The sequence below is a fragment of the Athalia rosae genome, chromosome 2, assembly GCF_917208135.1.
Source record: "Athalia rosae chromosome 2, iyAthRosa1.1, whole genome shotgun sequence".
NCBI lineage: Eukaryota > Metazoa > Arthropoda > Insecta > Hymenoptera > Athaliidae > Athalia > Athalia rosae.
Window position 1 is genome coordinate 7,129,287 of NC_064027.1, and position 27,098 is coordinate 7,156,384.

A 27,098-nucleotide genomic window follows, 5' to 3' on the forward strand; every position below is an offset into this window, starting at 1 on the left:
TTTTCATGGTAAAAATGAGCACACGTGTTTCCGTGACGTCATGTGACGTTCACTGACGTCATTGGAAAAATTGTCGTTTATATGGTCCATGATTGGTGGTAATTCGGAGTGCCGACCAATGCGAAACGTTGTTTCTCCGCATTTGTCGCGTAAAATCATCGGCCATCTTGTTATTATTTTCGAAAATCTTTAGGTTGGGTTTCACGACGACACAGTGACGGGTTTGCTCGTTTTATTGCTCGAAAAATATACTAAATTCGCATGAAACCTTGGGAAAATAAGTTTGACGAACATCGGCCTCGGTGGGTATATTATTTTTGTGTATTTTATTCTGATAGAGGAAGAGAGAAAGTAGTGAGTCGAGATACGAGGGAGAAAGAGCGAAACTGCGAGTGTGTGGAACGAGGAGCGAAGTTGTGTCGCGCGCGGGAATCGTCGATTGTGTGTTTAGCCCTTTTGTGCTTGTGGTTCATTATTAAAAAGCGTTACGACTGATCAAACAAAACGTGAATATTTTACCCCGGGGACGGGACCTGTGTGAAAGACGTATAAACGGTAGGTCAAAACTTATCCTTATCATATCACAAATAATCTTCGCCCAACGGGCAACGACGCAGTGGAAAAAAGGGCAACCGGACTTTGAAAGCCCGCAAATTTTTACGATTCCAGTTCAGTTTATTGTTTTCTGTAATCTTATATCACCTTTTCATCACTTTCCGAGGCTGCCTAATCGTTGTGTAAACATTCTGTAACATTTTCAATACAGGAAATTCACATAACCTTGTTTGCGATTGTCAGATGTAGGTTAGGTCGGTCGGCCGCAGTGCGGTGACCTCCCCTGCGGCACGTTTTGTATGATTTTTTCAGTTTTTCTTCATCCGGGGGGTTCTGTGGGGTATAAGTTCCAAGCCACAATTTCGAAAATTTATTTATCACGAATTTACTACAGTACTGTGATCTTTCTTTGTTACTTAACGTTCATATCAAGTATTACCCTATTATGCGTGAATGTAATTTAGAATAATGGATGCAACATTTTCTTAAATACTTTCCTCGAATTTGAATCTGTGATAACTAACGGCAGTTGGGTAAGAAATTGAAATACATATTAGCATCAACCTCACATTCATGAAAAGTTAGGAATAAATTACCTTAGCTTCTAGTCTGGTAGACTCGGTATTGTGGAGATATTTTGTATCACCGGCTATAGAGTTACACAAATTGGTTTAAGTTATGATTTTGTATAGTGTCATACCACTGAAATTTCGTCCGCATGATCATTCGAATCATCAGTGATTCCACTTCCGGGTCCTGCTACAATAGTCTATCCATTTTATGGATTTGCTCAACTAATTGATTTACATTAAGTCAGAAACTCAACAATCTTTTAACTGGTTTTTGCCATTGTAATTCACTGCAATTTTGAGACTAATAGTATTATGTGTTGCAACGTGCTGTTGTACAAGCTTGTGTGATCTTTAAAGTATTTTTAATTATACCTCTTTGATTGACACAATGCACGACATCACCATTTGCCGAAAAAGTTGCTATTTCATACTGTGTAAGACATTCTATCCTAATTTCAGATGTGCTTGTGTGTATCTGCTGATAATTTGCTTGTCGATGTGTAAATCGAATTTTGTCTTCTGACTACAGTACAAGAATGGGAGAATCAAATTTCCACAAAACAATCCTATTTGAAACATTGCTTAAAAGTGTGCGATCCATAATGTCTCCTCGAATCGTAGTTAGATAATAAAATTATAAAATTCTTGTATCTAGATTGAGTGTGTGAAAGCAAGAATAAAAATCAAGCATAATGGCGACACTCGCGGAGCAAGCGTCCAAACTATTGGACTTTAACCAAAAGTTGGACATAACGCTTCTAGACAATATAGTCGGATGCATGTATACTGGGATGGGTGAACAACAGCGCGTAGCTCAAGAGGTACTCACCACCCTCAAAGAACACCCAGATGCATGGACCCGCGTTGATACCATTCTAGAATACTCACAGGTACGTTTGATATTGTTATTATACAAGCTTGATAATTGATATTTTTGAAATCATGATAAAAGAATGGAATATGACAGGCTGTAGCAAAAAATTTGATCCAAAACTGTACGTGACTAATACCATGCTTTACGGGTAATTCAATTCCTTAGAATCAACAAACAAAGTACTACGCACTACAGATCTTGGAGCAGGTTATAAAGACGCGGTGGAAAATCCTACCGAGGAACCAGTGCGAGGGTATCAAGAAATACATTGTTGGACTCATCATCAAGACTAGTAGCGATCCGGAAACAATGGAGGCTTCTAAGGTGTACCTGAATAAGCTGAACATGATCCTTGTACAGGTAATGTGGCAACAAACTTTTTCTACCGAACAATTTCGATACATTTCGGTAATTAATTTCATCCGATTCGGCTATCTATAATTAGGTTTTGAAACGAGAATGGCCAAAGAACTGGGAATCCTTCATTGGAGACATCGTGGGTGCTAGTAAAACCAACGAAAGTCTATGTCAGAACAATATGGCCATTCTGAAACTTTTGTCTGAAGAAGTATTTGACTTTTCAAGTGGGCAGATGACGCAAACCAAGGCTAAACATTTAAAAGATACAATGTGCAGCGAGTTCTCGCAAATATTCCAACTTTGTCAATTTGTGATGGATAATTCACAGAACGTACCTCTAGTTGCCGTCACACTTGAAACTCTTCTCAGATTTCTCAACTGGATCCCACTTGGATATATATTTGAAACTAAACTCATTAACACCTTGGTATTCAAGGTATTATAATTTCCACATCACATATAATTTTGGTTCTGTTACAGTTTATATGAAGAGTATTAAATACATACAATTAAATTAATTTTCAGTTTTTAAATGTGCCGATATTCCGCAACGTTACATTGAAATGTTTAACTGAAATTGCTGCTGTAACTGTAACAAGCTATGATGAAATGTTCGTCGTTTTGTTTGCAAATACAATGCAACAATTAGAGCAGATGCTTTCCCTCGAAACAAACATTCGTGATGCATACGCCGTAGGACAAGATCAAGAGCAGAATTTCATTCAGAATCTAGCTATGTTTTTGTGCACATATCTGAAAGAGCATGGGCCACTTGTTGAGAAAAAGCAATTAAATGAAACTCTGTTGAAAGCATTACATTACCTGGTTTTAATATCAGAAGTAGAAGAAGTTGAAATATTTAAAATTTGCTTAGAGTACTGGAATGGGCTAGCAGCTGATTTATACAGAGAAACTCCATTCACTGCAGCATCACCGTTGTTTATGGCTAAAAATAATTTAGCCATTCCACCTCGAAGACAATTCTATTGCCCTGTGCTAACAAAAGTTCGATACATTATGATCAGTCGTATGGCTAAGCCTGAAGAAGTATTGGTTGTGGAAAATGAGAATGGTGAAGTAGTCAGGGAGTTTATGAAAGATACGGACTCCATTAATCTGTATAAAAATATGAGAGAGACTTTAGTCTATCTAACGCATCTCGATTATGTAGATACAGAAAGAGTGATGACAGAAAAACTACAGAATCAAGTTAATGGTACGGAGTGGTCTTGGAAGAATCTCAATACCGTAAGCTTGAATTTGATGATATTTATTTTGAAATACTAATAAATTTCTAATACAATTACAAGTTGTTTGCAAAACCAAAAAAAAAAATTCATATCTTACACGAACTTATTACGTTCAATGTAATATTAAATGTATATTTTCTCGATTCAGTTGTGCTGGGCGATTGGGAGTATCTCAGGTGCGATGCATGAAGAAGATGAAAAACGGTTCTTGGTGACTGTAATTAAAGACCTATTGGGTTTGTGTGAGCAAAAGAAGGGTAAAGATAACAAAGCAATTATCGCAAGTAACATTATGTATGTTGTCGGCCAGTATCCAAGATTTTTAAGAGCTCATTGGAAATTCCTGAAAACTGTTGTCAACAAGCTTTTCGAATTCATGCATGGTAAGTGGATTTGTTATGACATATCTTGTAAATTTTTTTTTTTTAAAAGTATTTAACTTTGGAAATTATTTTTTTTTCCAGAAACGCATGACGGAGTACAAGATATGGCCTGTGATACGTTTATCAAAATAGCATTAAAATGCAGACGACATTTCGTAACTGTTCAAGCTGGTGAGGCACAGCCTTTCATCGAAGAGATACTGTCGACAATCAGCAGTATTATTTGTGATCTACAAACTCAACAGGTATTGCTGAAACATTGGTATCCCATATGATTAGAATTTAAAACCATGTATCTTGACATTGCATGTCTTTAATGATACAGGTACATACATTCTACGAAGCAGTTGGCTATATGATAAGTGCTCAAGTGGATACATTCGCCCAGGAGCAGCTTATAGAAAAATATATGCTTTTGCCTAATCAAGTATGGGATGATATCATTAGTCAAGCGTCCAAGGTAATAAAAGTTGTATTAGTTTGTATTTTCAGGCCATCAGACTCATGTTATTCACATCGATTTGCTTTATTTCACTCTAAAATATTCGATTATTTTTATAAGCATTCCAAATTTCTTCTTTTTAGAATGTTGATATATTGAAAAATCAAGAAGCTGTAAAGCAGCTCGCTAGTATCTTGAAAACGAACGTTCGGGCATGCAAAGCACTTGGACACCCATACGTTATGCAGCTAGGAAGAATATATCTAGATATGTTAAATGTTTACAAGGTGAGTAGATTTTTACAAAAATTAAATAATAACACTATACTGAATCGAATGCGGAAGTCGAATTTTATAAAACCCAATGAATAGTAATAATTCACTGAAAAATTCTCTCTAATGATTGATCCAATACTTTAGGTTATGAGTGAAAATATAACTGCAGCAATAGCTTTAAATGGGGAAATGGTAATGAAACAGCCTTTGATAAAAAGTATGAGAGTTGTTAAGAAGGAGACGTTGAAATTAATCTCAGATTGGGTTAGCAGATCAAATGATCATCAAATGGTGAGTAGTAATTTTTCCTCAATGTATCTTTCTTCTATGGTATAGAACATCTCATAGGGGCGAATAATGAAATTAAAACTTCAATTAAGAATTTATGGTATTCCTTTGGTCCGCCCACGACCCGATTCCATCCTGCCCTTTATTCTGGATGATCCCGTTCGAAGTTGATGTAAGCATAGACTGCACTAACAATCTAGTCAGTAATATTGTTTGATTTAATTCGTTCAACAGGTTTTGGAAAATTTCATACCTCCGTTATTGGACGCAGTCTTGCTCGATTATCAGAAGACGAATGTACATTGCGCTCGAGAGCCTGAAGTGCTCAGCGCGATGGCTACCATTGTCAACAAATTAGAAGGACACATCACTAGCGAAGTGCCTAAAATATTTGACGCTGTTTTCGAATGTACCCTTGAAATGATTAACAAAGACTTTGAAGAATTCCCTGAACATCGAACGAACTTCTTCCTATTATTGCAGGTAAGACTCGAAATATTTGACAACCACTTCAGTTCTTTTATATTTGAATACATGAGTCTTCTGATAAATCATAATTTTTGTAAACAGGCAGTCAACAGCCACTGCTTCCCTGCGTTCCTATCTATTCCTCCGGCTCAATTTAAGCTGGTTTTGGACTCGATTATTTGGGCATTTAAGCATACAATGAGAAATGTCGCAGATACTGGACTGCAAATCCTTTATCAACTTTTGCAAAACATCGAAGTACACGACCAAGCAGCACAGAGTTTTTATCAGACATACTTCACTGACATCTTGCAACATATATTTAGTGTTGTAGCAGATACTTCCCATACAGCTGGTAGGACAATAATTTTCATTGATGCAACTGGTTGAGTGAAATTTTTTTTAAATCTAACATGAAATAATTTCTGATGCACAGGGTTAACGATGCATGCAACAATTTTGGCGTATATGTTCACATTAGTGGAATTAGGAAGAATTCACGTACCACTAGGTCCTCTGCCAGACAATACGCTGTACGTGCAAGAATTTGTAGCAAGTTTATTGAGAGCTGCGTTTCCACACCTGAGTGATAACCAAATAAAGATCACGGTGCAAGGCCTGTTTAATCTTGATCAAGACATACCTGCATTTAAAGATCATCTTAGGGATTTCCTCGTTCAAATTCGAGTGAGTTATTCGACATTCATCTTTACAATTTATCGGCCCATTTAAGAAGGCCTAAGCATGTTTATTTGGCTCGTAGGAATATACCGGCGAAGATGATACAGATTTGTATTTGGAAGAACGAGAAACAGCGCTGCGGATCGCGCAGGAAGATAAGAGACGACAACAAATGGCAGTTCCAGGCATCCTCAATCCACATGAAATGCCTGAAGAGATGCAGGACTGAATTACCCACAGACCCCATTACACCCCAACCAATCTGAATGAAATGCGCTCTGCCGTAGATACTACTGTATCCTTTTGTCTGCAGCCGCCCCCACCACCACCAGATACATATGATATACTTAACGAGCCAAGAAGTGTAAAATATTATGCCTTTAATGAGGTAAGCTAAGGCGAGAGGTGATTGTTTGTTTGTCTGTTATAGGATTCGAGATGAAATTGAGTTTTTTGTTGTGGGTAAGATGTGAATGCCTGCTCGGCGACGCTATTTCGTGTACCGGGGTTCATAGTTGTACGAGATTAAGTATAAACGTGATGAATAAGAGGAAAGAGTTTTGGATAATGGTATGATCGGCAGTTTTTGTTCTCTCGCGCGTTTGCTATTAATAGTTGTTCATATACTTGTATGCCTGTATCAATGACGTGGTAGTACCATGTAATTAGGAACATTGGACTGTTTATTTTTATTATGCTTTTGAATGGTCTGATATAAATTGATGAATGTTTTCGGTTTAGAGCCAATAAGCGATATTTCTATTGGGGTACTCTTTTTTCTCCCTCTAACTTGCCAGCATCTAACTCGCCAATCCCAACCAGGTAAATTTTCCCGGACTGTTACGTTGCATCTCTACAGTAGTATTTTTATAACTTATGCTTTATGAAATATAATAATTTAATTCAGTTTTTCATATGGGTTCAGTGCTCTTCCCCGTATTACCTTCTTCAACAAGACGGTATAAAAATTGGTATTACTGTACAGCATTTGTTAATTCACTAGCATCATTAGTTTGTACAATAATTTTTATACAAATTAGGTGAAAGACGTACAGTCTTTTTTCATAAATTTTAATCGCAATACTGAACTATAGCATATAGGAATTTGGAACACAGATTTTTGCTAGCAAAATAATAAGATTCAAGAACTTCGTTCACCTGAAAATTAATCAAAGCATAATACTAACTTAACTTTTTAGCTATAAATTCCTTCAACCTATTGCTCGATGGAATGCTTTATGTAATTGGAGTTACAGCACTTCTTGATGTATCATAAATTCGGTAATGCCTTACTTTTCTCATCGACTTAAAATCTGATCAAAGTATAAGTTTTAAAGTTGCTTGATAGTGTTGCAAAGGATGATTGTATTTAATTTCCTACATATGGACAAGAGAAAAATAAGGCACATTCTTTCTACTGTGTCTTGGATGGTGAAGGATTAGGGACGAATTGAAGTTGGATTATTGAATTTATAGGGAAATGGAGTCATTGAATTTTATAACATAATCATTGCTGAATAGATTGGTGGATCTGTAAACAGCGAATGAATGGTTGTTATACCTGTAATGCAGAGACTATTCCAGGTTTCATATTTTCTTCTGATGCATTTAGACCTGACAAAAGTTGCCATTGATTCGAAACATTATAATTATCAATATTCATTTGGATAGTAACCAGGTCAAGATTCAATATTTGTGACTAACAAATCAATCATAACAGCTAATGAAGATACAAAAATTGTGGTACAAAATTAAGAACATCACAAGTATGATAATATAAATTTGTTAGTCGCAAGCGTTGAAACCAGGTGCTACTCGAGGTGTTGTAAAATCAAGCTTGAGGTCGCTTCAACTACACAAAATTGAGGTAACGGGCAAACTCAGGACCAAATCGCGTTCCATTTAGATACTACATAGAATTTAAAAATTGGAGCTGCAAAATAGTACACTAAATGAAGTGATTTTCGCTGAACCGCAACACACCTCAATTACCGTTGTTAAATTATATGATTTTACTGATATATTACACATAAGAAGTGTAACACGTGTTATTGCATCTCATTGGGTATTCTGCGCATGTAGCGACCTGGAATACACTATCCAGATTTCCTAACATTCTTTGAAATGTGAATTGCATAAAATAGTGCCGCTGCAGCAGGATTTTAGCGAAATAAATGTGCTAGGAGAATATGTGTGTTTTTATCCGAGTGAAGTTGTATTATAATACTATATTATTACTACTTATGATATCCATTGCGAGTCGTAAATTGGCATCCTGTAAATTAAAACTGATCACAACTAAATATTGTTGTTCTTAGGATTTGTCCTCATCCTACCAAATGATATCTATCTCACGATTGTGGTTCGTTATTAGGCATTTGTGAAATGATTGGAAATATTTTTACACGTAACAGTTTTTATCTCATATACCTTTCAGTTACAATAAAAGAATTTCAGGAGGCCGTGTCTCAATTTACAAAGAAAACGTTAAAAAAAATGCGCAAACAAAACCACAGTATTTTGCTATCCATTGCTGATCAAAAGTGACTTATGTTTAGTTCTTATACAAGTATAGGTATATTGTAAACACTATTTGTGATAAGCTCGTGCAACTTAAATTGGAGGGGGAAAAAAATAAAAATCTGCTGGATATCACCCTGAAGCAGCAAAGCTCAGTGAACGAAATATTCATAAATTGTGTAAATGTATGCACTCATATTAAAAAAAATTATCATGGAACAATTTTGTTATGAGTTAAATTTTTGAGCTCTCTATTTTTGTTATTTGAGACGTAGCCTACAACAATATTTTATTTCTACTTGTACGACTGAATAATTCACTTGATACTTTCTTCAAATCTCATTCCAATTTCAATCTGTAAAAGTATGTTTAAAGAAACAAAATATTCCGTCTCAATCCACTAAAAATATTGAAAACAAAATGTGACTTCCAATAAATTTGACCGGACAAATCTAGTAAAATCTGCTTATGAAATTTCAAAACTATTTTTCAAGTGAAAAAGTATTTTTTTACTTCCGAAAAGGCAGGTAAGGTATTCTGAATAGTTTCTGGGTGAAAAAGATATGTTTTCAAATCCAATTTTTATAAATATGTTGCCACTTCGTGAGTCGTTGGATATATGATTGTTAGAATACACTGAAACTTGGATTAGATTGATTTTTACACAACTATTTGAAATTCTCTTTTGTACTTATATTTTTTTCGGAAACTTTCAGCTCTTTCAGTAAATTTAGTTATTTTTGATTTCGTACAACTTTTACCGCTGCTATTATATTTATTGTGTGGTGGGTGGAGTCAGGCTTGCAAGAGTGCGACAAGGTAGATAAGCCTGAGCTGAACGCATTTGAGTTCAACGGATTTAAGTTAACAAAAATTAAACAGTTGTGCTAGTATAATGTATCATACTATAGGTCGACAGTTGCTCTGCTTGGTACAATGGAGCCATTACAGTAGTACCATGCGTCCCAGGCTTTCAAGCGAAGCTACTGACGATCTGTTTGTTTGAAGAGTGATTGGAAAATAAAGAAAAATTTAGATAACGTGATTCAATGTGTTTATAATAAGCTGTATTTATTTGCGACCAACATTCGGTTGTTAAGAGTATAAATGAATTATTACCTAACAACATGCAATTTTTCCAAATAAGCAAAGCTTTTGATTTTGATTTTTTGTAGGTATACTGAAGCACTATAATTAGTGAACTTTGAGAAAACGAGATTCATTTAAGAGTTACCAATAAGTCTATCAAGTTCCATCATAATTGTGAACCACCACCGAAACAGCCTTGTGATTTCCAAATGTTTGAATGATGTCTATGATATGACTTTTTTATAAGGTAATTTCCATCATAGACACTTTTATATCAATCAAATGTGAATTATGATTACCAAACATTTCATGTTATTCACATCGATTGAGTACCATGACTGTATCACTTATGCTCTGCTTTCCATATTCAAGATTAAGAATACGTAACATTGTCATCAATATTCAACAAATAACAGCTAGGATATCTTTAGCGTGAGATTGTACCTAGTTGCCCACCAATTGCAAATATTTACATTCACCTAGTGATTTGTCAAATAATGAGGTTGATTGAATGAAAGATTGAATTTTTATTGACACATAAACATTATTCCTATTACAGAACTCGCTGCAATGAGATTCCATTTATAAAATAATTGATTAAATCGAGGTACTGTGTCATTTCCTCATTTTAAAGAAAAGCCTATAACATCAACAGTGATTCGTACAGTCATATTTCCTGATTACGATTGTGATAAATCGCTACTTTGGTGATTGTATTCGATTGCTAGACATGCAATGAAATACCTTTTTTGAAATAATTGAGAATTTGATTTTTCTAGTGTTTTTAAACAACTATTATTTGAGTTATCTTATTAAACCACTAACCCTGTACTAATTAGTATACATGATGATAAAATCTTTTTTGTATAACTGCTATGTACAAAACCAAAAAATAAAACTGAATAATTAAGAAAAATGAGTTTTCTACACTAGTAATAGATGTGTGTCATGTAATGTCAATAATAATTAAGCTCGGTTCTCAATGTTAGGAAACTTGCCATAGAGGTTGACTTGGAGATAGAAGAGATAATTGAATATGAAGTAGCATCATGAGGGAAAAGAACCATAATGATTATTGGAACAACACATGTATGAAAAAAGTCAATTTCAGGTTCTGACCACTGAAGTAGAGGTATGTCCCATATGTCCTGACTCATAGGCAATCGCTGTCACAACTTTTGATCATTCATCACTGATGTCAGCTGTTCATGCACACGCGTCATTGTCAGTTGCCTGTGGGTTGTGTGAGGATCACTGTGTCGATTTAAATTTTAATTAACTCGTGCGACAAAGCGCTTGAATTTTTGAAATAAATATTGTGAAAATGTGTACTCAAGAACCTGATATCGTAGCAGCATTGGGATTACTATCGCATTTAAACAATGACGAGCTGAAAGAACTTTTACACGACGACGCAAAATTTGAGGAGATCGTCAAAGATGTCAAGCAGGTTAGGTTTGCGCCTTTGAATTTCCATGATATAATTATAAAAGCACATTTTCCACGTCAAATTCTTAGTTTAAGGATCAAGATAATGAAAAAGAGATCTTGTTGGCAAGTAACAGATCTATGGCTGAATTTAATCTCTCCAATAAACCAAAGCTTGAAGAAGGCAAACAGGCGATAAAGGAGCTCAGTGAGAAGGGGAGTCAGCTCTGTGCGAGTGTTACGGAAAAACTCAATCAGTTAAGTATGTTTAATTAACACTGTCTGCCTTCATTGTTCATTACAACAACTCATACTCACTGATAATAAACTATTACAGAAGAACAATCAGGTACGATGAGTATCGACACAGCCTTAGCTCTTCTTCAAACATCTGCGGCAGAAATGGAGGAAGAATCAGAGGTAACTACTCATCAAGATTCTTAGGATTATTGTTCATTTGATGTTCATTATGTCTTTGAATAATATCAAAGCTTCAAAAGTGGCATGACTTTTTAGAGAAAAAACGAAAGTTCTTTGGTCTGGATTTATTTTTATCTCTTGGTTACAAAATGTGGGAAGTTGGGTTTTCATTCAATATAGCAAAAATAAGATAAAATTATTATGATAAAATTATTAACCGTTACATCGATAATTGAAAGAATACAGAAGGTTTAGGAAATAGTCCAAATGCAAGGACCAATGCAACTTATGGTTTGTCTCTTTATAATATGTTATCATTTTCTTTGAATTTTCAGAAAATAAAGGAGAATTTTTTGAACGAGGAGATGGAGGTTGATGAATTCTTGGAACAGTTTTTATCACGACGTAAAATAATGCATTTGCGTAAGGTCAAAGTTGATAAAATGAAGGAGTTGATGACAAACCCGCGACCTGTGGGATCTGGAAATTTGGGATATCCCACTGCTAGTAACTTCCCAGGAATGGGACATTCTGTTCCATATCCTACTGGGATAGTAGGAATGCCTATGCCAGTTCCACCAATGTTCCGGCATTACTGATTTTGCACCAGGTAGACTATCCTTGATGTCATGAATTTCACCAACAATTCCAAGTTCCTTGGGGAGTTCCTCGTCCTGAATCCCCCAGTGAATACTTGGATATGAGGGTTTTTTTTCGAGCTCCAAGCCTACATAATATTCTTTTTTTATCAGAGTTTCAGATGGGTGAATGAACTTGTGGCTTACTGAAGTCATAATAAAAGCCGCATGGTGAGCATAGAGTTGCTTGACATTATCGAAATATTCGAAAGTCTACACATAGTATACTGTAGATGGTAACTCCAAGCTAGGATCCAACAGACAAAGTTTTTGAGTGTCATAATAATGTTGCGTCTACTTATAAATACATTTATACACCAATGATACTAATTTAATATTAACTAGTATCAACTATATTTACTAAAATTTTTTCTTCATTCTATGTTAATCAGCAGGGCTTGCATATATTCTTCAGCAAACTTCTATCAGATATCTATGAGAGCTAACAAAGAGCTGGATCATTTAGCTTGACCAAACGCGAATTAAAATGCACAATGGGAAATTTCAGTGTATATTATTATAACCAATTATTGTGAATTTATATCAAATCAAGCAACATGAATATAGCTGCCCTTGAATTCAAAACGTTAAAGATCATGTTTTTGCAAATAGGATGTTAATAATGGGCCGAATATTTAAATAAAATATTTTTTATTTGTACATTAGTAAACATTATTCATTACCTACTACAAGCATTGCTTGGATAAATGGCGTTGATTCCATATATCCCCAAATTCGATAATTGATATTACTGCACTTCAAGAGAGATCCAAGAAACTTCTACATTGTTCTCATTTGTTGTTCAAGTTGGTTCAGGTGTCTTCTTTTTTAAATCCAGATTATTCTGATCAAGACTGCTCTGCATTTCAGACAACAACAATGAGCTGAATGTGAGAGTGACAGTAAATAATATAGCAAATATCGACCACGAATCCTTATGATGGTAAGATTTTGTTCGATCTTGTACTGTCTGCCAGCAATCTTTCATTTCTTTTGTGTTTCTGAATAAGTTGCTGTAATGGTTCTTGGTCCACTCATCAAAGTCATAGATTGGAGTGCGACCATCCTCCATAACTAGTTTATGTCTATGCAATCTGGACTGATAAAAGCGAGATTGAACATCTTTTTTCTGTTTCACTGTTGTTTGACTACTTGTGTGCTTCGTACCGGGTCTCATTCCACGATCATACATCTTTCGAGAGTTGTAATTACCCAGAATTTCATAGGCTTCCGTGATCCCTTGGTACTTGTGCTTAGCACTTTCACTGTCATTCTTATCAGGATGATAAACCTTACTCAATTCATAGTATGCAGTTTTTATTTCGTTTTGTGTTGCTTTAGGAGTTAACCCCAATGAATCATAATGAGATTTGAATCGGATTAGACAAGTTCTGAATTTTAATTTTCCATCAATAAGCAGATAACTATATAATCTCTGACAATTCATTGTTACAATTTTTCAGGATTTTCGTTGACTAACGATTATATAATATTTAGCTATGTTTCGGAATTCTATGTATGTGTTATTCATGAGTTTTTAGTTATACTGAATGAAGGGTGGCACAATATTTTAGTCCAAGACATGACGATCTTCAGCGAACTTATGCAGACCGAATCTGTTATAAGAATTACTGTTGTAAGGGTCGCACGAGGTGAATCGTGGAAATAAAATCACAGTTGATAACCTAGGATCACTCCTAGGACCAAGCAAATGTCACCAAATGTCACACCATTGTGAGCAGTAGTTGGTCGTAGTTACACCAATTGTCACACCACTACCTTCATTCTCAGCTGTAACACTTTTTGTGACCCATTCCGCCGTTCCGAATCACTAGATGACGCTAGCTCTTGAATTTTAAATTTGTTAGGAAGGTCAAGTAAGGTTATTCCCAAAAAATTCCACTGTGAAAAAAAATTTCCGAGCTGTCTTTTTTGTGTCGTGTCAACCAAGTAGATTTGCTCTAGATTTTTTTTGATTTTCACAAGACTGCGTGTCTCATTGGCGTGTCTCCATATCCGTCAAACTGAGTAGAAGATATACAAGATTGTTGCCTGAAAATCTCTAGTCAACGTATAGATGTAGCATTTCACCATTGTAAAATGCCGGGCTTAACAAAATTTCAAAAATATGCAATCTCCGGAATTGGTGCTGTCGGCGGAGCTGTACTTCTTTATTATAATGTCTACGGTGGTGGCGAATCCCTCCATGTGCTTAATTCCTGGACTACCAACTATACTCCATCAGTACAATGGGAGCACAATTGGGATAGGTTAGGACCGATCATAGTATTTATCAATGTCAATATCTGATACTTTATATAGAATACCTCGCTTCATAAGCATAATTTGTTTTCTAGACGAGATCCCAAGAGTTTGGTAAAGCCTGTAAAAGTAAGTAACGAGAAAGATGAAAATAGATTCAACGAAGAACTAGCCTCCAAGAAAGTTAGCGCTGTTCGACACTTGTTTCTCATACGTCATGGACAATATGAGACTAACGGAAAGTCTGACTCTGAAAGAATTCTTACTGACTTAGGTGAATAATAAGTTTTAACCTGTGTAAATCATTATAATTTTAATACTTCCTTTTCATCATCTCATTGATCTTTTTAGGAAGAAAGCAAGCAGAATCAACTGGAGCACGTTTAAGTGAATTGGGCCATCCATATTCATTGATTGTAAGATCGACCATGAGTCGAGCACAGGAAACTTCGAAAATTATAGAAAAAAACTTTCCAAATGTCCCCACCACGGATGATAGCCTTTTAGAAGAGGGAGCACCTATTCCACCTGAACCACCTGTAGGGCATTGGAAACCCGAGAAATATGTAAGTTTGAGGTATCATTTTCTTATCTAAATTTACTTTTCCCAATCATTTCTTTCGATTATTATCAAATGAATCAACAGTTGAATTAAAATTTCTTGTTTGAGATCAGTTTGTTTAATTGTGAAGTTTATTTCATAACTTATTTGCTGCAGCAGTTTTTCCAAGATGGGCCAAGAATAGAAGCAGCATTTAGGAGATACTTCCACCGAGCAGATCCTAGTCAGACTGAAAATTCATACACTCTTCTTGTGTGCCATGCGAATGTAATAAGATACTTCGTCTGCAGGTGAAAACGCATATTTTCATTTTTATATCAGCAGGTCAATCATCGATTAAGGTTCAATCACTATAGAAAATTAATTAAATTTTTGTAATTTACAGAGCAATGCAATTCCCACCAGAAGCTTGGTTACGGATATCACTTAGTCACGCTAGTATTACTTGGATCAGTATATTCCCCAGCGGCAGAGTTACGCTACGTTGTCTTGGCGATACTGGGCACATGTTGCCGCAAAACATTACTGCTCACTAAATTAGTTCCATTGCCTTTACACCCGATGACGTAAATTTTTTCAGTGCTTGCTTCTGCACAGTTTTTAATTTCAAATTACAGGTTATTCTAATGAATGTGGCGGCAGTTGGTATTATCATAATATTATGTTTTACATGTATTAGTCTCATATGTATTATAGCATAAATTTCACACATACATGCAGGTAGAACAAATATATTCTATCGTTTTTGAAAATGATGTTGGTCAATTCTAGCGCAATGATGAATGTTTTGTCTGCTGTTTATTTGTATTAGAAAAATCTGCTATTGTATTATTCCTCAACATAACACAATTGGTTGTACACCGTATATCAGAATCCCAATAACTAAGTTAATAACCTGACGATGAAGTATTGTATTCAATATAGTTGAAAAGAAATTATTGCACTGTAAATTAATTACAAATTCTTGATTTTTATCGCACTAATTATACACACATACATAACACAATAATCGCATTATGAGGGTATCATGTAAATACTTATCTTTGTTGTGATTTTCAATAGACAGCAATGTTTGAAACTTTCATGTTTAATGTTAATCATGTTTGTAAATTTTGATTAAAAAATAGATTGTGTCGACTAAACAGTCGTCTATACTGAATACATCAGCCTTTATTTACCTAGTCTTGAATTTTCGTTCAAATAACTCTCGACAATTTGGTGGACAAGCCGGGGGGAAGTAAGCGATGGAGTCGAAGATCGAAAAATTGCTAATATCAGATAAACGTTTTGTGATCGATTTATTAGATTTTCAAAATAGTTGAAACAGCTTGTAGTTTATCATTATTAATTAGTATGGTTAGCGTTAGATATTCAAGGTACGAGACTTAGTAAAAGTATTTAGCAATATAGACGAATATAATCTGAAAAATGTTCAATAGTAGGTATGTATGATGATTGATTTATTTTTCACTCAATTATTACGCGTAATGTCAACAATGTTATAGGAATGTATGTTGGCTTTTGAATAAGCATGAAAAACGACATTCCACAAAGGTGTAATAAGTTTAATATAGAAATGTGAATTTTAATTAGTATTATCCAAATCATTAAATGTTTTATATTCACAAGATTTTTCTTTAACATTAGAATATACAATATCGCTTCTCCAGTGCATTATTATGCTCACATTGCCCGGGTTAGAATTTTATTTATCATTAGAATTTTAAATTTACGTAGACGAGATAGGATAGGATATGTTTGACTTTTCAAATTGTTTAATTGCTTGCAAAAAGTATTTTTAAACTTCAAATACCAGTCATTAGTATTTTGATGATGTAAAAATCTAAAAGAAAAAAAATTGTGCTGTTCAAGAACATCAATAACATGAGACTTGTCAAAATAATGTCTGTTAATGAGATGTTTACAAAGCTGGTCCGACGAGCCGACGCTCTGTGAACTACTCCTGCGACGCACGTTTTTCAACCTGACAATGAGATGTTAAATTTAAAACAATTTAAAAATCTTAAAAACTAATCGACTGGCCTTCGAAAATAAGACTTTTGCCGTCGTAAAGTTGTAGATATGCCTCTCAGGGGCGCAAAAACTCAACTTACGATATAGGAACACGTACAAGTTGCTTGACTTTTCTTTGCCTTATAGTTTAAAAAGCGACATCACGTAGAATAAATTATTATTCATCGTCGACGCAGTCGCGAGAAGTTAAAATAATTTTAAAAGATATTTATTATTATAATATAGGCGTACAATATCTCGTTGTTACATAGTGAGATGAAACCAAGCCCATTGCCCTCTTGGCCCCTATGTATTTTGTAGCGTATTGAAATACTTTCGGTAAATACGAAAGTGCATTGAAGAAGAAATGGTCGACTGGATTTCTTCTATTTTCTATCTTCTCCGCGCCATCGCATTATTATTAGCGAAGATTGAATATCGCAACCTCCTAGAGCACAGTATCGTACAAGAATATGTTCTTTATCGACGGCACGTATTAAATTATTCTATCTAAGAAGATGGAAGCGGTAGATAAACGGTAGAATTTAGTCCGCTGGGGACTGCGGTTCGTCTTCCTCGTCCTCTTCGTCCTCATCTATCCCCGGCTCCCCAAGCGCATGTACAAATTCTAGAATACAAACGAAAACCGAGTTACAAAATAGTTTACTCAAAACATGTCACATATTCTTCATTGAAGAAGCTACGACAGAATAACTCAGATCCTTGCAGAAAAGAGATTCAATATTTAAGGTTCATAAAAAACCTTCATCCTTTCGTCGAAATTGGCAAATACTCGGATTTATCCCAGGCTCTAAGAAAAGCAAGCAGGGAAATTTCGCGTAGAAAATTGACACGTAAAAAGTGATCCATCAGTCTTACAAGGGTAATAAGAATCGGGGGTCGATTCGTTTATGCAGGGAGAGGGTTTAAGAGAAGATCGTAAAAAGCAAACGTGCGGGTCTTCATCCGATCCCGATGACCTTTTTTTTCCTCTAGTCCTGCGTGATACGAACACATCGTGATCGAGCCCGCGTATGCGTCGCAACCATGGAAAAGAATTGAGAGTCACGAGACCTTAGGGAAATCCGCAATCGCTCCGTGTAAAACATGTCCGGAAACACGCAACTGGGACTTCAGCGAAAACATGTAGTTGAAAAATAATCTATGAACCAATGGGCATATCCTGACAAATTTCGATCCCTCTTGAAATGGACAAATTTTCAATGAAATTCATGGACTCGTTGATATTCTTTTTTCGGGTTCATTATTTTGTAGCTTGAGGTGCGGGCCTTGTTGAAACTATACATTCGCTAAGCTTATTTCGAATGCAGAAATTAGACCCTATATACCCTATAAATATAAAACCGAGGACGAACAGATGACAACAGCTGAATTCATTCACTAATTCACTTTGTTCGAGAGTTCAATTTCAGGGAAGGTCACTTAAATTTTGAACAAAATGTTCTTGCTCGCGTCCGTCAAACTACGTTCAGTTTCGAGACAACTATAATTTTCTATGTATGTATAGGGAACATCTGCTGTGGGCCTTAGTTTCAATTTCTGCAGCGAATGTTCAGATAAATTACGTGATCTCTATCGAGAATTTCATGGAAATAGCAACGGAACAGGCACAAGTGATGTACCCAGATATCTGCATCTGTATGTATGTACGTACATAGTCACAACTATGCTAAACTATACCGCAGCTAAACTTTCTGTACCGTGGTGAGTATAATGTAGCTGGTATATGTATACGTGACTTCTGTAAGTGATTGCGTGGTCACCTTTCGGCAAAATGCAACATACCGCAATTGTGTAATAGTCGTATTTTATCTAGTTTATAACAATCTCATTTTTTCCCACTGGTTCGTTGCACGATCTTTTTTTTATCCCCTTGAGGATGCATACGTTTCCTTTGATACACCAACGCACGTAATAGATCTTTATAAATATATATGCATCCATCAATTATGCGGGCCTGCATAGCTAAAATGTGTTCACGTTAGTGGGGTCTATATCGTTCGGCAGAAACGCGATTTTGCGGTTCTCTTTATCGGTTCATACTGTACTCTGTGCTATTCGAAGTGCTGCAATGGATAAAAAAAGAAGAAACAACGGTAAACGTTTACCATAAAAGTCGATACGACCATCTCCGTCGACGTCCACTTCCTTGATCATGTCCTCAACTGAAACAGCATTATTAATTATCATCATAATCATGCCGAGTTATTATGATATTATGATCACTAATATTATTTTTTAACATCATAATCCTAAAATATATGATCGTCCATGTACCAGCGATCACATACTTCCGATCTGTATGATTTCTGCAGGGCACATAAAAATACATAAATGGAAAAAAAGAAGGAAATTACGGTAGTTCAAATATAGAGGGGCTGCCGGGTATAATAACACTAACATAAACGATAGAAAAAAGTCAATCGTGTTCACCGTGCAACGAAGGTATAAAGGTATCCGTTTATGCTCGCATGGCAAAAAGTTGAAAGGCATGATGGAGCGATAAAAAGTGACCATCGCCACGTCGCTTTAGTACGTAATATTTGAGATGGATTTCATACACGGCTGGTGTGTATTCGGGGCGCGTCCCTCAAACTTGCAGGGATGAACTTGATAAAGATGAAAGAATTCCATTGTTATTTTTATTTATAAAATTAGGAACTAGAATTTTCAGTGAGCACGTATATTCCACCGAAGGTATACCGCGGAAAAGTTTTCCTGCAGCTTATATTGACTATTTATTGAAAAAAAATTTACCCATACAGATATGAAAATATGAAATGAAATAAACGAGGTTATTCAGTCAGAATATGAACGAAATAAAATTCCCCAATATCCCATCTGTCATACAGGAGAGAAATATTTCTACGAACACAACCCGATGATGACATTTCTTGTCATCATATTCCGACGATTTGCCCGCCGAACGCGGTGCAGACACCGTAAAAGCCAGGCGCATAAGCTCAAGGGTCTCAAATATTCATTATATTAACAACAATCCTCTGAACATTATCAATTTACATTTATGACGGTTGATTTATAGAATTTTTATTTTACAAAACTATCTCGCCGAGTTTCAATGCTCTGGTGATTTTATCGGATAATTACTCAATTACTTTTATAGTACAGCACGGATAGTGTTAACCTTCATACGGCAATCCATAATATGTTACGATTTATTGATCGATCACCTCAGTATTGATACCGCTCTGCCTCGGAGTGTTATAAAATCGACCGTTGTTTAATTGAATTAAATTTATATTTTTTCTCCATCGTAAAGATGCCCATATGAATAAATGATATAGATGGGAAGCTTTATTTTCAGAGTGGTCGTAAATTTCAGAAGTTTGAAAAATCGATCATATAAATGACACTCACTTTCTTCTTCAGATAAATCTTCACCTAGGCACTGGAGAACAGCCCTGAGATCTGACGCTGTTATGTAGCCTCGGTTGTGCTTGTCGAATACCTGGAACAAAAGGATAAGGATAGTAATTTGAGTTTTGGGGAGAGTAATTTAACGATTACTCGGAAACTTAAACTCTTTATTGCCCGTTTATGTTGAAAAGAACAAAAAAATCGTCAAGCTAGCTTTGACGTTATCTATCTTTGTAATATTCATCCCACATTTGAACGGAGAACGAGCATACCCTTCAGACTATATACATACGTATGCGCAATATTTTAAGTACTGTGAACGGATAGGAGTAGGATCAAAAGATGGGGACTTTGTAGAGTAAAGCTGTGGCTGGTTTCACACTTTAGATGAATCTCGAGTACTTTTGTCGGTAGAAAATCCAGTTGAATCCTTTTTGATCATCTCGAACGATTCGAACATTCAGCTGTGACGTAATCCTGCATCTCTCCAAGGTATATTCCCTCGAACAGATATACGATTTTCAAAAGCTTAAGCTCGCGCTTGTCGAGTAAATCTTCTCTCGTGGCGCATATAATTTATATCGTAATATCAGTTTACTGATGAATTTCATGGAAATCGTCTTGTCGCGGAATTTTTCCCCTCATCTTCCTCTTCGATCACGTTTATGTATACATTTTATTTTATTCCACTTTACATTTAATAAATCGATAAGAAAAAAAAAATATAGAAATTCACATCAAACTTTGTGATATGAATGAAATCCAATCGAAACTTTTTCAAAAAAATCGTTCGTCAAACTGAGTATTGAAATTATACTTAGTCAAAAGGTGGATTCCGTGGTAATTGAACTCGCTATGAATATCGATGCACTTCTAATTTAAATAGTCCGGACTCCTAATTTGGTGCAGCGACGTTCTCTCTTTCTCTCTCTCCCTTTTTCTCTGTTTCTGGTTCTCTTCCATTCTGTATCTGCAGTTTCCGCGCAGCTATGTTAACGAAGCAGAGGATCTCGCTTGCAGATAGGAACGCTGCGAATTATAAACTTTGACAAATACGAGGTACGCGACTGGAATTCTAGATCACAGACAACAACCATCGTATACCTGCACGCCCATACCTATAAGTCTGCTTATATCTGTATCCTACGGTACGTTTAGCTCGCGGAAAGTAGATCGGAAGTTACGAGCCACGAGTATTTCTATCGCTATAACTCGTTTATGTAGATACATACCATAGGTAAACTATGCTGAAGGTATAACTGCAGATTTACGCATAGAGGCTCAGCTGGTGTATCGAAGAGAAGAAGGGAAGCTTAAACTTCAACAAACTTAAGCTTATCAAGCTACCGGCGTAGATAATCAGTAAACATTACATCGGAAGCAGTTTGTCTCCACATGAATAATATCCGCACGAAATTCGGGCTATCAACCAAACAGTCCTAGTTATTTGTGTAGAACGGCTGCCTGTAGGTTTACTGCAAATTTCGAGGGTCGTAAATACCCCCTATACTGTACATATCCTTAACCTCCGCTATTTGATTTGTTAATTCGTTAAACACCCAGGCACTAGATGAGAAAAGTATTGAACCATATTTTTACAAATTTCTTAATTGAATAACGTCATAAAAAAGGAAGCCCCAAATTATTCGAAATTTTCGTGGGATCATCTTTGGTCTCGCCTTCGATGTTCAACTGTTACGTACATTTTTTTCTAGGTATAATCTACTTTGAGGAAGTTCAAACGCACGGGGGTTGTGCTCTATTGGTGGTGTCACTGCCGCTGGTGCGGAGAGATTCTTAGCTGACAATGAAACGTGTTCGAAACTTGCTAAAATAATTAGGAAATGTGAAACGGTACATCACGGGGATCCCGGAGTCCTCTTACTTCTCCGCATAATTTTCAGTCTATCACGTAATTTCATGGGGGTAAATATGATTAACCCGCGCACAGCTGCATAATAATGAGTTTTGGGTGACAATTATGGTATACTTTTTTACTGCAACTTCTTTTATTTTTCACGTACTTAATCGAGGAGTTGCTATCTGCTTCGAATTATCGATCGACGGGTTTTGAATTTTGAAATTCGCCTTTTTTTCGGACTTATGAAAGTGTTCATTTGTATGCTAGCACGTTTTCCAGCAATGCATATAAAAAGACCAAGCTTTAGATCCGTTCAAGGACACGGTATTATTAGCCGCTCTCATGTACGTTCTTTCGAGAACAGCTTTTATCTTCAGCCCTGAACGATACTTTCGCTGTGTCTTAAGGGTGGAAAAAACTCTCTTCTTACAGCGTACTGTACTCTATAGCAAATAACAACATGTGATATTTTCTGTAACAGGGGAGAGTTCGCTACGATGCTGAATGGGATTTATACTACATGTGGTACGAAACGTACAGCGGAAGACGTTATACGGCTGAATTCAAATTCGCTTGGTTATAAGTTTTTGGTATTACAGAGGACCGTATCCATACGTGCAGTGTATGAAGTAAACTATTCGTCCTACACGTAATAACGTATAAATGTAGGAAGTAGCAGTGGAGAATTCTCGTCCAATTCATCAGCCTGGTACACATCGATTACTATTTTACATTTTACGTGGGAAAAATAATCTATCGTAGCGAGAATGCATTTTCTGCACACATAGAATTCCCCCACCGTATTTGCAATCAGATTATAAAAACAAGATAATCCCAACTCTTTTGCCCTTCGTATTCGATTCGTTATTTTATGCTATGAGAATATCGTATCCTGAGGATGGCAATTTGTTTTTTTACGCCTCAAATTTCCTATTTTCAGTCTGATCCCAAAACTTTACCGCCTGTAGGATTTGAGTGTCCCTAAAAAAAACTACGCCCGTGATCGTAAAATTTTTAAAGGTCGCACGAGAATTGAAAGAAAAAAAAATTATATTAATATTGGGAATCGTTCGTTGAGACCGATGGAAAAAATATTTTTTTTCAGACCTTCGAGCCATTTTTGAAAATCTTTGTTCGATCCGTAAACTTTTGGGCGATTGCGTGAAAGTGAAAATTGTAAATTTCCGATTCAAGAGTCGTAGATATATCCAGAGGTGATCTGAATTAAATGCCGCCTCAGGGAATTGGGAAGTTACTGAAATTGTCAACTCGAATCAATTGCACGTGTGGTATATTCGCCGATAATTACGTCGCGCTTACTGGTTTTAAGATACGTAAAATTCGGGGGAACGAGGTCAGGGTGTTGGAGATTGTTGAACCCTGCTGCGGTATGCGTGTATAGGTGTTGGTATGTGAACGGAAATTGAATTAACCCGATTTTCAATTAATCGGAACTGGCCAAAACGTGATCGGAATTAATACAACCTAATTTCACACGATATCGTGCCAACCCCGCTATATACGTAAATAATACAGGCACTTCAATAATGCCATACCGCGACGAAACCCCACCAAAAATTTCAGCAGATTTTCATCCCTTAGGAAATCGATATATGGAGAACCTTTAACAGCGATTTAATCCCACGATCAAATACACGCTCTAAACTCGCGTTTAAATCTTCCCCTTCTCGTTCCCTCCAATCTTAAAGTTGAATACGTTCAATTAACGATCAAAGTGGATTTTCGATCTGCGGGAACCCTGCAGGGTCGAAAGTGCGCTTCTGCCCGAAAACTTTTAACCTTCCGGGGGCGTTAAACTCGTGGAAATTTTCTTCCTGCAAATCGATCGCGGCGCACAAAAAACAATGAAGAAAATTACCTATACATAAATCGGTAGCCGAGGTTTTCACAAGTGACGTTTGCTACCCTGCTCGTAATCAACCTGCATAAAATATGATATCATAGACCAATAATAACGCCATTGTCCAAAATTCTGTGCGTACTAACAGATATAACGTTATGCTCGTAGATATCTCGCGGAATAATTTAATTTTCGCCCACATTTCGCCGAGTTGTTAGTAATTCATGTTATTTGCAGTTAAAATAAATGTTTGAGAGTATATTTGTATCGATGAATGCCCGTAGATATATTGATTCTTGTAATTAATTCCGATATTTGTTAACGTTCCGGAGTGGAGAGTCTTCGGTAATTGCTGAAGTGCTCGACCAAGCTGCCGATGAATTGGTTCAACCGTATCGAAGATTTCGTCGAACTGAACGCAGGCGGATTTGCGGTTGGAGAGATAGAAATGGAGAACGTTTGCCAGGGTGGTTCGAACAATGAAGTCGGTAAATTCAAAATCAACGCCCTGCACCGAGACATGTGCTAAATGCTCACCCAACGCTACACCTCTTCTATTCAGACGAAATACTGCAGACCATCTGCACGATTTATAGATCGGGTTTGCTAAACCGCTCGCACGTTCAAACGTAGAGAAAATGTTTTACACTCGTTATCTCAATCGTCGAAGTTATCGAATCTTATATACCGTCGACATCATATCTACCGAGCTTGAGGAAATCAATCGTTTTGAAAACAAAAATTTGTTGGTGCGCTTTATTCGTCAGAATGAAAAAATTTCCACAGAACTCGCACACGGTGGGCTCGTCAGCTGGCCCGTGTTGAAATTAAGGTACATAACATACATCATGTGCATTAATTTTCTGTGGCGAGCATCAACTCATATTGTGCGGGCAGGTACACAAAGTTTTGCGAATTTTATACCCCGGTAATTTGATTCATTGTAATTGATGCCCTAGGGGATTGATACCAAGAAAAAAAAAAAAGCTCGAAATGTACGGAAAAGAAAAACTCGGAACACGGCACTAGCTGCATGTTGAGCTCGTTACCTAATTTAATAATAATTTGATAAGTACGCGAAATTTTCGGCGTCCTGTACCCGTAGATACGCCGCTGAAAACTTTTCGCAAACACCCGATGGATTCTCGTGTTCATTAAATGGACAAAGAACGGTTTTATTCATTGTTTCAATCTCCTCGTCCATGAGGTATCCAGTCAAAAAGATGTTATATTTTCTCAATATATTCGCTAGCTCGAAAAATAAGAAATCCGGCACCGTCACTTCCGCTCAACAAACGGGGTTGGACGTTCGAAATAAAATGGAAAAAACGAGAGAAATCAAAAGAAGAAAAAAAATGAAAAATGAAAAATTTTTCACTTCCATTTTCAACAACGGAACGTGCATACGCTCGACAATCTGCTGGCGGCAGTGAGTCACGGCACGACTAAACTGCAGCACGAGGTCACGGAGATTAAAATATCGACTTCTTAACTACAATAAGTCGCGGATAATATCCCTCCGACGGAATATTGCAGCTAGCCAGGGAGGCGACATTTTCTAGGAAACGTCGCGACGACAGAAGGGAAAAATCGAGGACTGCACGAATCACGAATTCGACGTGCATCCACGTTTGATTATGAATATCCAATCACGGCGTCGATTAATTGCAGGGTAGGAAGCGGGAGTAAAAATAGACGCAATAAAAAAGGAAGAGGAAAAAAAGGCGAGCGGCTTTATTTTCAGATAAAGACACCGGTCGCAAGCATAGACGACGAGGCACTGCTGATCGGCAATTTTCAAATCCACAATCGATCATCGACGAACGAAAGGCGAACGAGGCGCAAATAATGAGAACGCTGTACCGGAGGAAGACTTTTGAAAATCCGGCACAATCTTTTATCCGTTTCCGGTTTTCAGCTCTGAGTTGAACGCTACTAGAATTGACTCCCGATCACTCTATTCGATTTCCCTCCGTTGAACGTCGAGCTATTAGCTCGTTACTCGGGCTCATTTCACGCGTGATCGCTTTATCGCGACATTCTTCGTATTTGTGAGGCACGAACCTCCGTGCATTTCTCATAATACCATCTCACCACCCCATTTTTCTTTTCTTTCTTTCTTTTTTTTTCTGTATATACGGAAACACATGCGGACGAAGGGACCTCCGGTAACGTTGCTGGGTTTCGGGTGTTCGTTCTTGATTGAGAAACAGAATGAAGTGAAAAATAGAAAATAAAGATTTGAATATTGGTAGAAATAAATTTCTACAAAATCGCCACTTTTTGCTTCGTCGACGCGCGGTGCGTCCTCTTTCCGTCTATCGTTATCTATCCGACGATTATTCTTTGAAGTTACAAATGGCCTGTTTCTATTCGACTCGCAGTACACAGATATACAATACCAACTTTTTCCACTTTTCCCTATTTATTTTCCAACGTATTCCCGGCCGATTGTTCCTCGTATCGATTTATCCACACGGTGCACAAGCTCTTTACGACCGTTGTTAGTATGTACTTTGAGCGTATTGCCTTTTTCGCAACCCAATGACTTAGTCAACTTTTCGATATATCAATACGCCGACTTCGTACTATCGTCTGCATCTAGGTTGGCGTACCATATACCCGGAGTTATTTTAATCTATACATATATATATAGTTTAAGCATCGTAAATCTTTCACATTTCTCTGCCGTTAAAGGGGTTTGGTTTCAAACAATTTACGTACATTTATTCTCATTCCAATTTTCTGTCCCATCTGTATCGCGGCTTACCCACATCTGTTCGAACGGACGAATTAACTCTTTTTCCCAGGTGCGCACATTTGCTGAGGAATACGCAGACTACATACACGCGTACTTTGGAAAACTTTTCGCACCGAAGATACCTGTATTTTATATG

At 36.6% G+C, this 27,098-nt stretch overlaps 5 protein-coding genes across 10 annotated transcripts in view; 3 read left to right on the forward strand and 2 right to left on the reverse strand.

Annotated features, from left to right (window-relative positions):
* The first annotated feature begins 148 nt into the window (after positions 1–148).
* On the forward strand, positions 149–9,713 carry LOC105684608 (exportin-1). 3 transcript variants are annotated; one of them, XM_012398080.3, is made up of 14 exons: positions 149–302; positions 1,783–2,017; positions 2,167–2,361; positions 2,447–2,797; positions 2,887–3,609; positions 3,760–3,994; positions 4,076–4,239; positions 4,320–4,454; positions 4,580–4,723; positions 4,856–5,002; positions 5,234–5,482; positions 5,570–5,822; positions 5,904–6,154; positions 6,231–9,713. In XM_012398080.3, exons 2-14 carry the CDS (start codon positions 1,820–1,822, stop codon positions 6,375–6,377), a joined length of 3,192 nt encoding a protein of 1,063 aa, XP_012253503.1. In that variant the 5' UTR covers positions 149–302; positions 1,783–1,819; the 3' UTR covers positions 6,378–9,713. The 3 variants fall into 3 exon arrangements, with proteins under 3 accessions (XP_012253503.1, XP_012253504.1, XP_048505834.1); XM_012398081.3 differs by lacking the exon at positions 149–302 and adding an exon at positions 312–555; XM_048649877.1 differs by lacking the exon at positions 149–302 and adding an exon at positions 569–1,088.
* Positions 9,714–10,907: 1,194 nt separating this feature from the next.
* LOC105684611 (vacuolar protein sorting-associated protein 37B) lies at positions 10,908–12,903 on the forward strand. The gene is made up of 5 exons (XM_020851584.2): positions 10,908–11,207; positions 11,276–11,447; positions 11,523–11,605; positions 11,941–12,215; positions 12,358–12,903. The coding sequence occupies exons 1-4, from the start codon at positions 11,082–11,084 to the stop codon at positions 12,202–12,204; spliced, it is 645 nt and encodes a 214-aa protein (XP_020707243.1). The 5' UTR covers positions 10,908–11,081; the 3' UTR covers positions 12,205–12,215; positions 12,358–12,903.
* On the reverse strand, positions 12,187–14,010 carry LOC105684610 (dnaJ homolog subfamily B member 9-like). Its single transcript, XM_012398087.3, has 2 exons — positions 12,927–14,010; positions 12,187–12,332 (listed from the first exon to the last, which is right to left on the reverse strand). Exon 1 carries the CDS (start codon positions 13,688–13,690, stop codon positions 13,046–13,048), a length of 645 nt encoding a protein of 214 aa, XP_012253510.2. The 5' UTR covers positions 13,691–14,010; the 3' UTR covers positions 12,187–12,332; positions 12,927–13,045.
* Positions 14,011–14,141: 131 nt separating this feature from the next.
* Positions 14,142–16,228, forward strand: LOC105684609 (serine/threonine-protein phosphatase PGAM5, mitochondrial). 2 transcript variants are annotated; one of them, XM_012398085.3, is made up of 5 exons: positions 14,142–14,513; positions 14,601–14,779; positions 14,857–15,071; positions 15,227–15,357; positions 15,453–16,228. In XM_012398085.3, exons 1-5 carry the CDS (start codon positions 14,344–14,346, stop codon positions 15,601–15,603), a joined length of 846 nt encoding a protein of 281 aa, XP_012253508.1. In that variant the 5' UTR covers positions 14,142–14,343; the 3' UTR covers positions 15,604–16,228. The 2 variants fall into 2 exon arrangements, with proteins under 2 accessions (XP_012253508.1, XP_012253507.1); XM_012398084.3 differs by having other exon boundaries at positions 14,143–14,513; positions 15,224–15,357.
* A 1,065-nt stretch (positions 16,229–17,293) lies between these two features.
* The window catches only part of LOC105684551 (neo-calmodulin), a 67,263-nt gene continuing 57,458 nt past the window's right edge, over positions 17,294–27,098 (reverse strand). For all 3 annotated transcript variants that reach the window (XM_048649885.1, XM_020851583.2, XM_048649884.1), the window contains 3 exons: positions 20,480–20,570; positions 19,210–19,266; positions 17,294–17,708 (listed from right to left, as the gene is read on the reverse strand). In XM_048649885.1, coding sequence (XP_048505842.1) covers positions 17,626–17,708; positions 19,210–19,266; positions 20,480–20,570 — 231 coding nt within the window. In that variant the 3' untranslated portion in view covers positions 17,294–17,625. The remainder of the gene's footprint in view (positions 17,709–19,209; positions 19,267–20,479; positions 20,571–27,098) is intronic.

Excerpts from the sequence above, each read along its gene's own strand:
- LOC105684609 (XM_012398084.3), top strand. The coding sequence starts at position 14,344 with ATGCCGGGCTTAACAAAATTTCAAAAATATGCAATCTCCGGAATTGGT. Across the intron at positions 14,780-14,856 it reads AAGAATTCTTACTGACTTAG|GAAGAAAGCAAGCAGAATCA; the intron begins GTGAATAATAAG and ends TGATCTTTTTAG. Across the intron at positions 15,072-15,223 it reads ATTGGAAACCCGAGAAATAT|CAGTTTTTCCAAGATGGGCC; the intron begins GTAAGTTTGAGG and ends TATTTGCTGCAG.
- LOC105684610 (XM_012398087.3), bottom strand. The coding sequence starts at position 13,690 with ATGAATTGTCAGAGATTATATAGTTATCTGCTTATTGATGGAAAATTA.
- LOC105684611 (XM_020851584.2), top strand. The coding sequence starts at position 11,082 with ATGTGTACTCAAGAACCTGATATCGTAGCAGCATTGGGATTACTATCG. Across the intron at positions 11,208-11,275 it reads TCGTCAAAGATGTCAAGCAG|TTTAAGGATCAAGATAATGA; the intron begins GTTAGGTTTGCG and ends TCAAATTCTTAG. Across the intron at positions 11,606-11,940 it reads AAATGGAGGAAGAATCAGAG|AAAATAAAGGAGAATTTTTT; the intron begins GTAACTACTCAT and ends TTGAATTTTCAG.
- LOC105684608 (XM_012398080.3), top strand. The coding sequence starts at position 1,820 with ATGGCGACACTCGCGGAGCAAGCGTCCAAACTATTGGACTTTAACCAA. Across the intron at positions 2,018-2,166 it reads CCATTCTAGAATACTCACAG|AATCAACAAACAAAGTACTA; the intron begins GTACGTTTGATA and ends TCAATTCCTTAG. Across the intron at positions 4,455-4,579 it reads TCATTAGTCAAGCGTCCAAG|AATGTTGATATATTGAAAAA; the intron begins GTAATAAAAGTT and ends TCTTCTTTTTAG.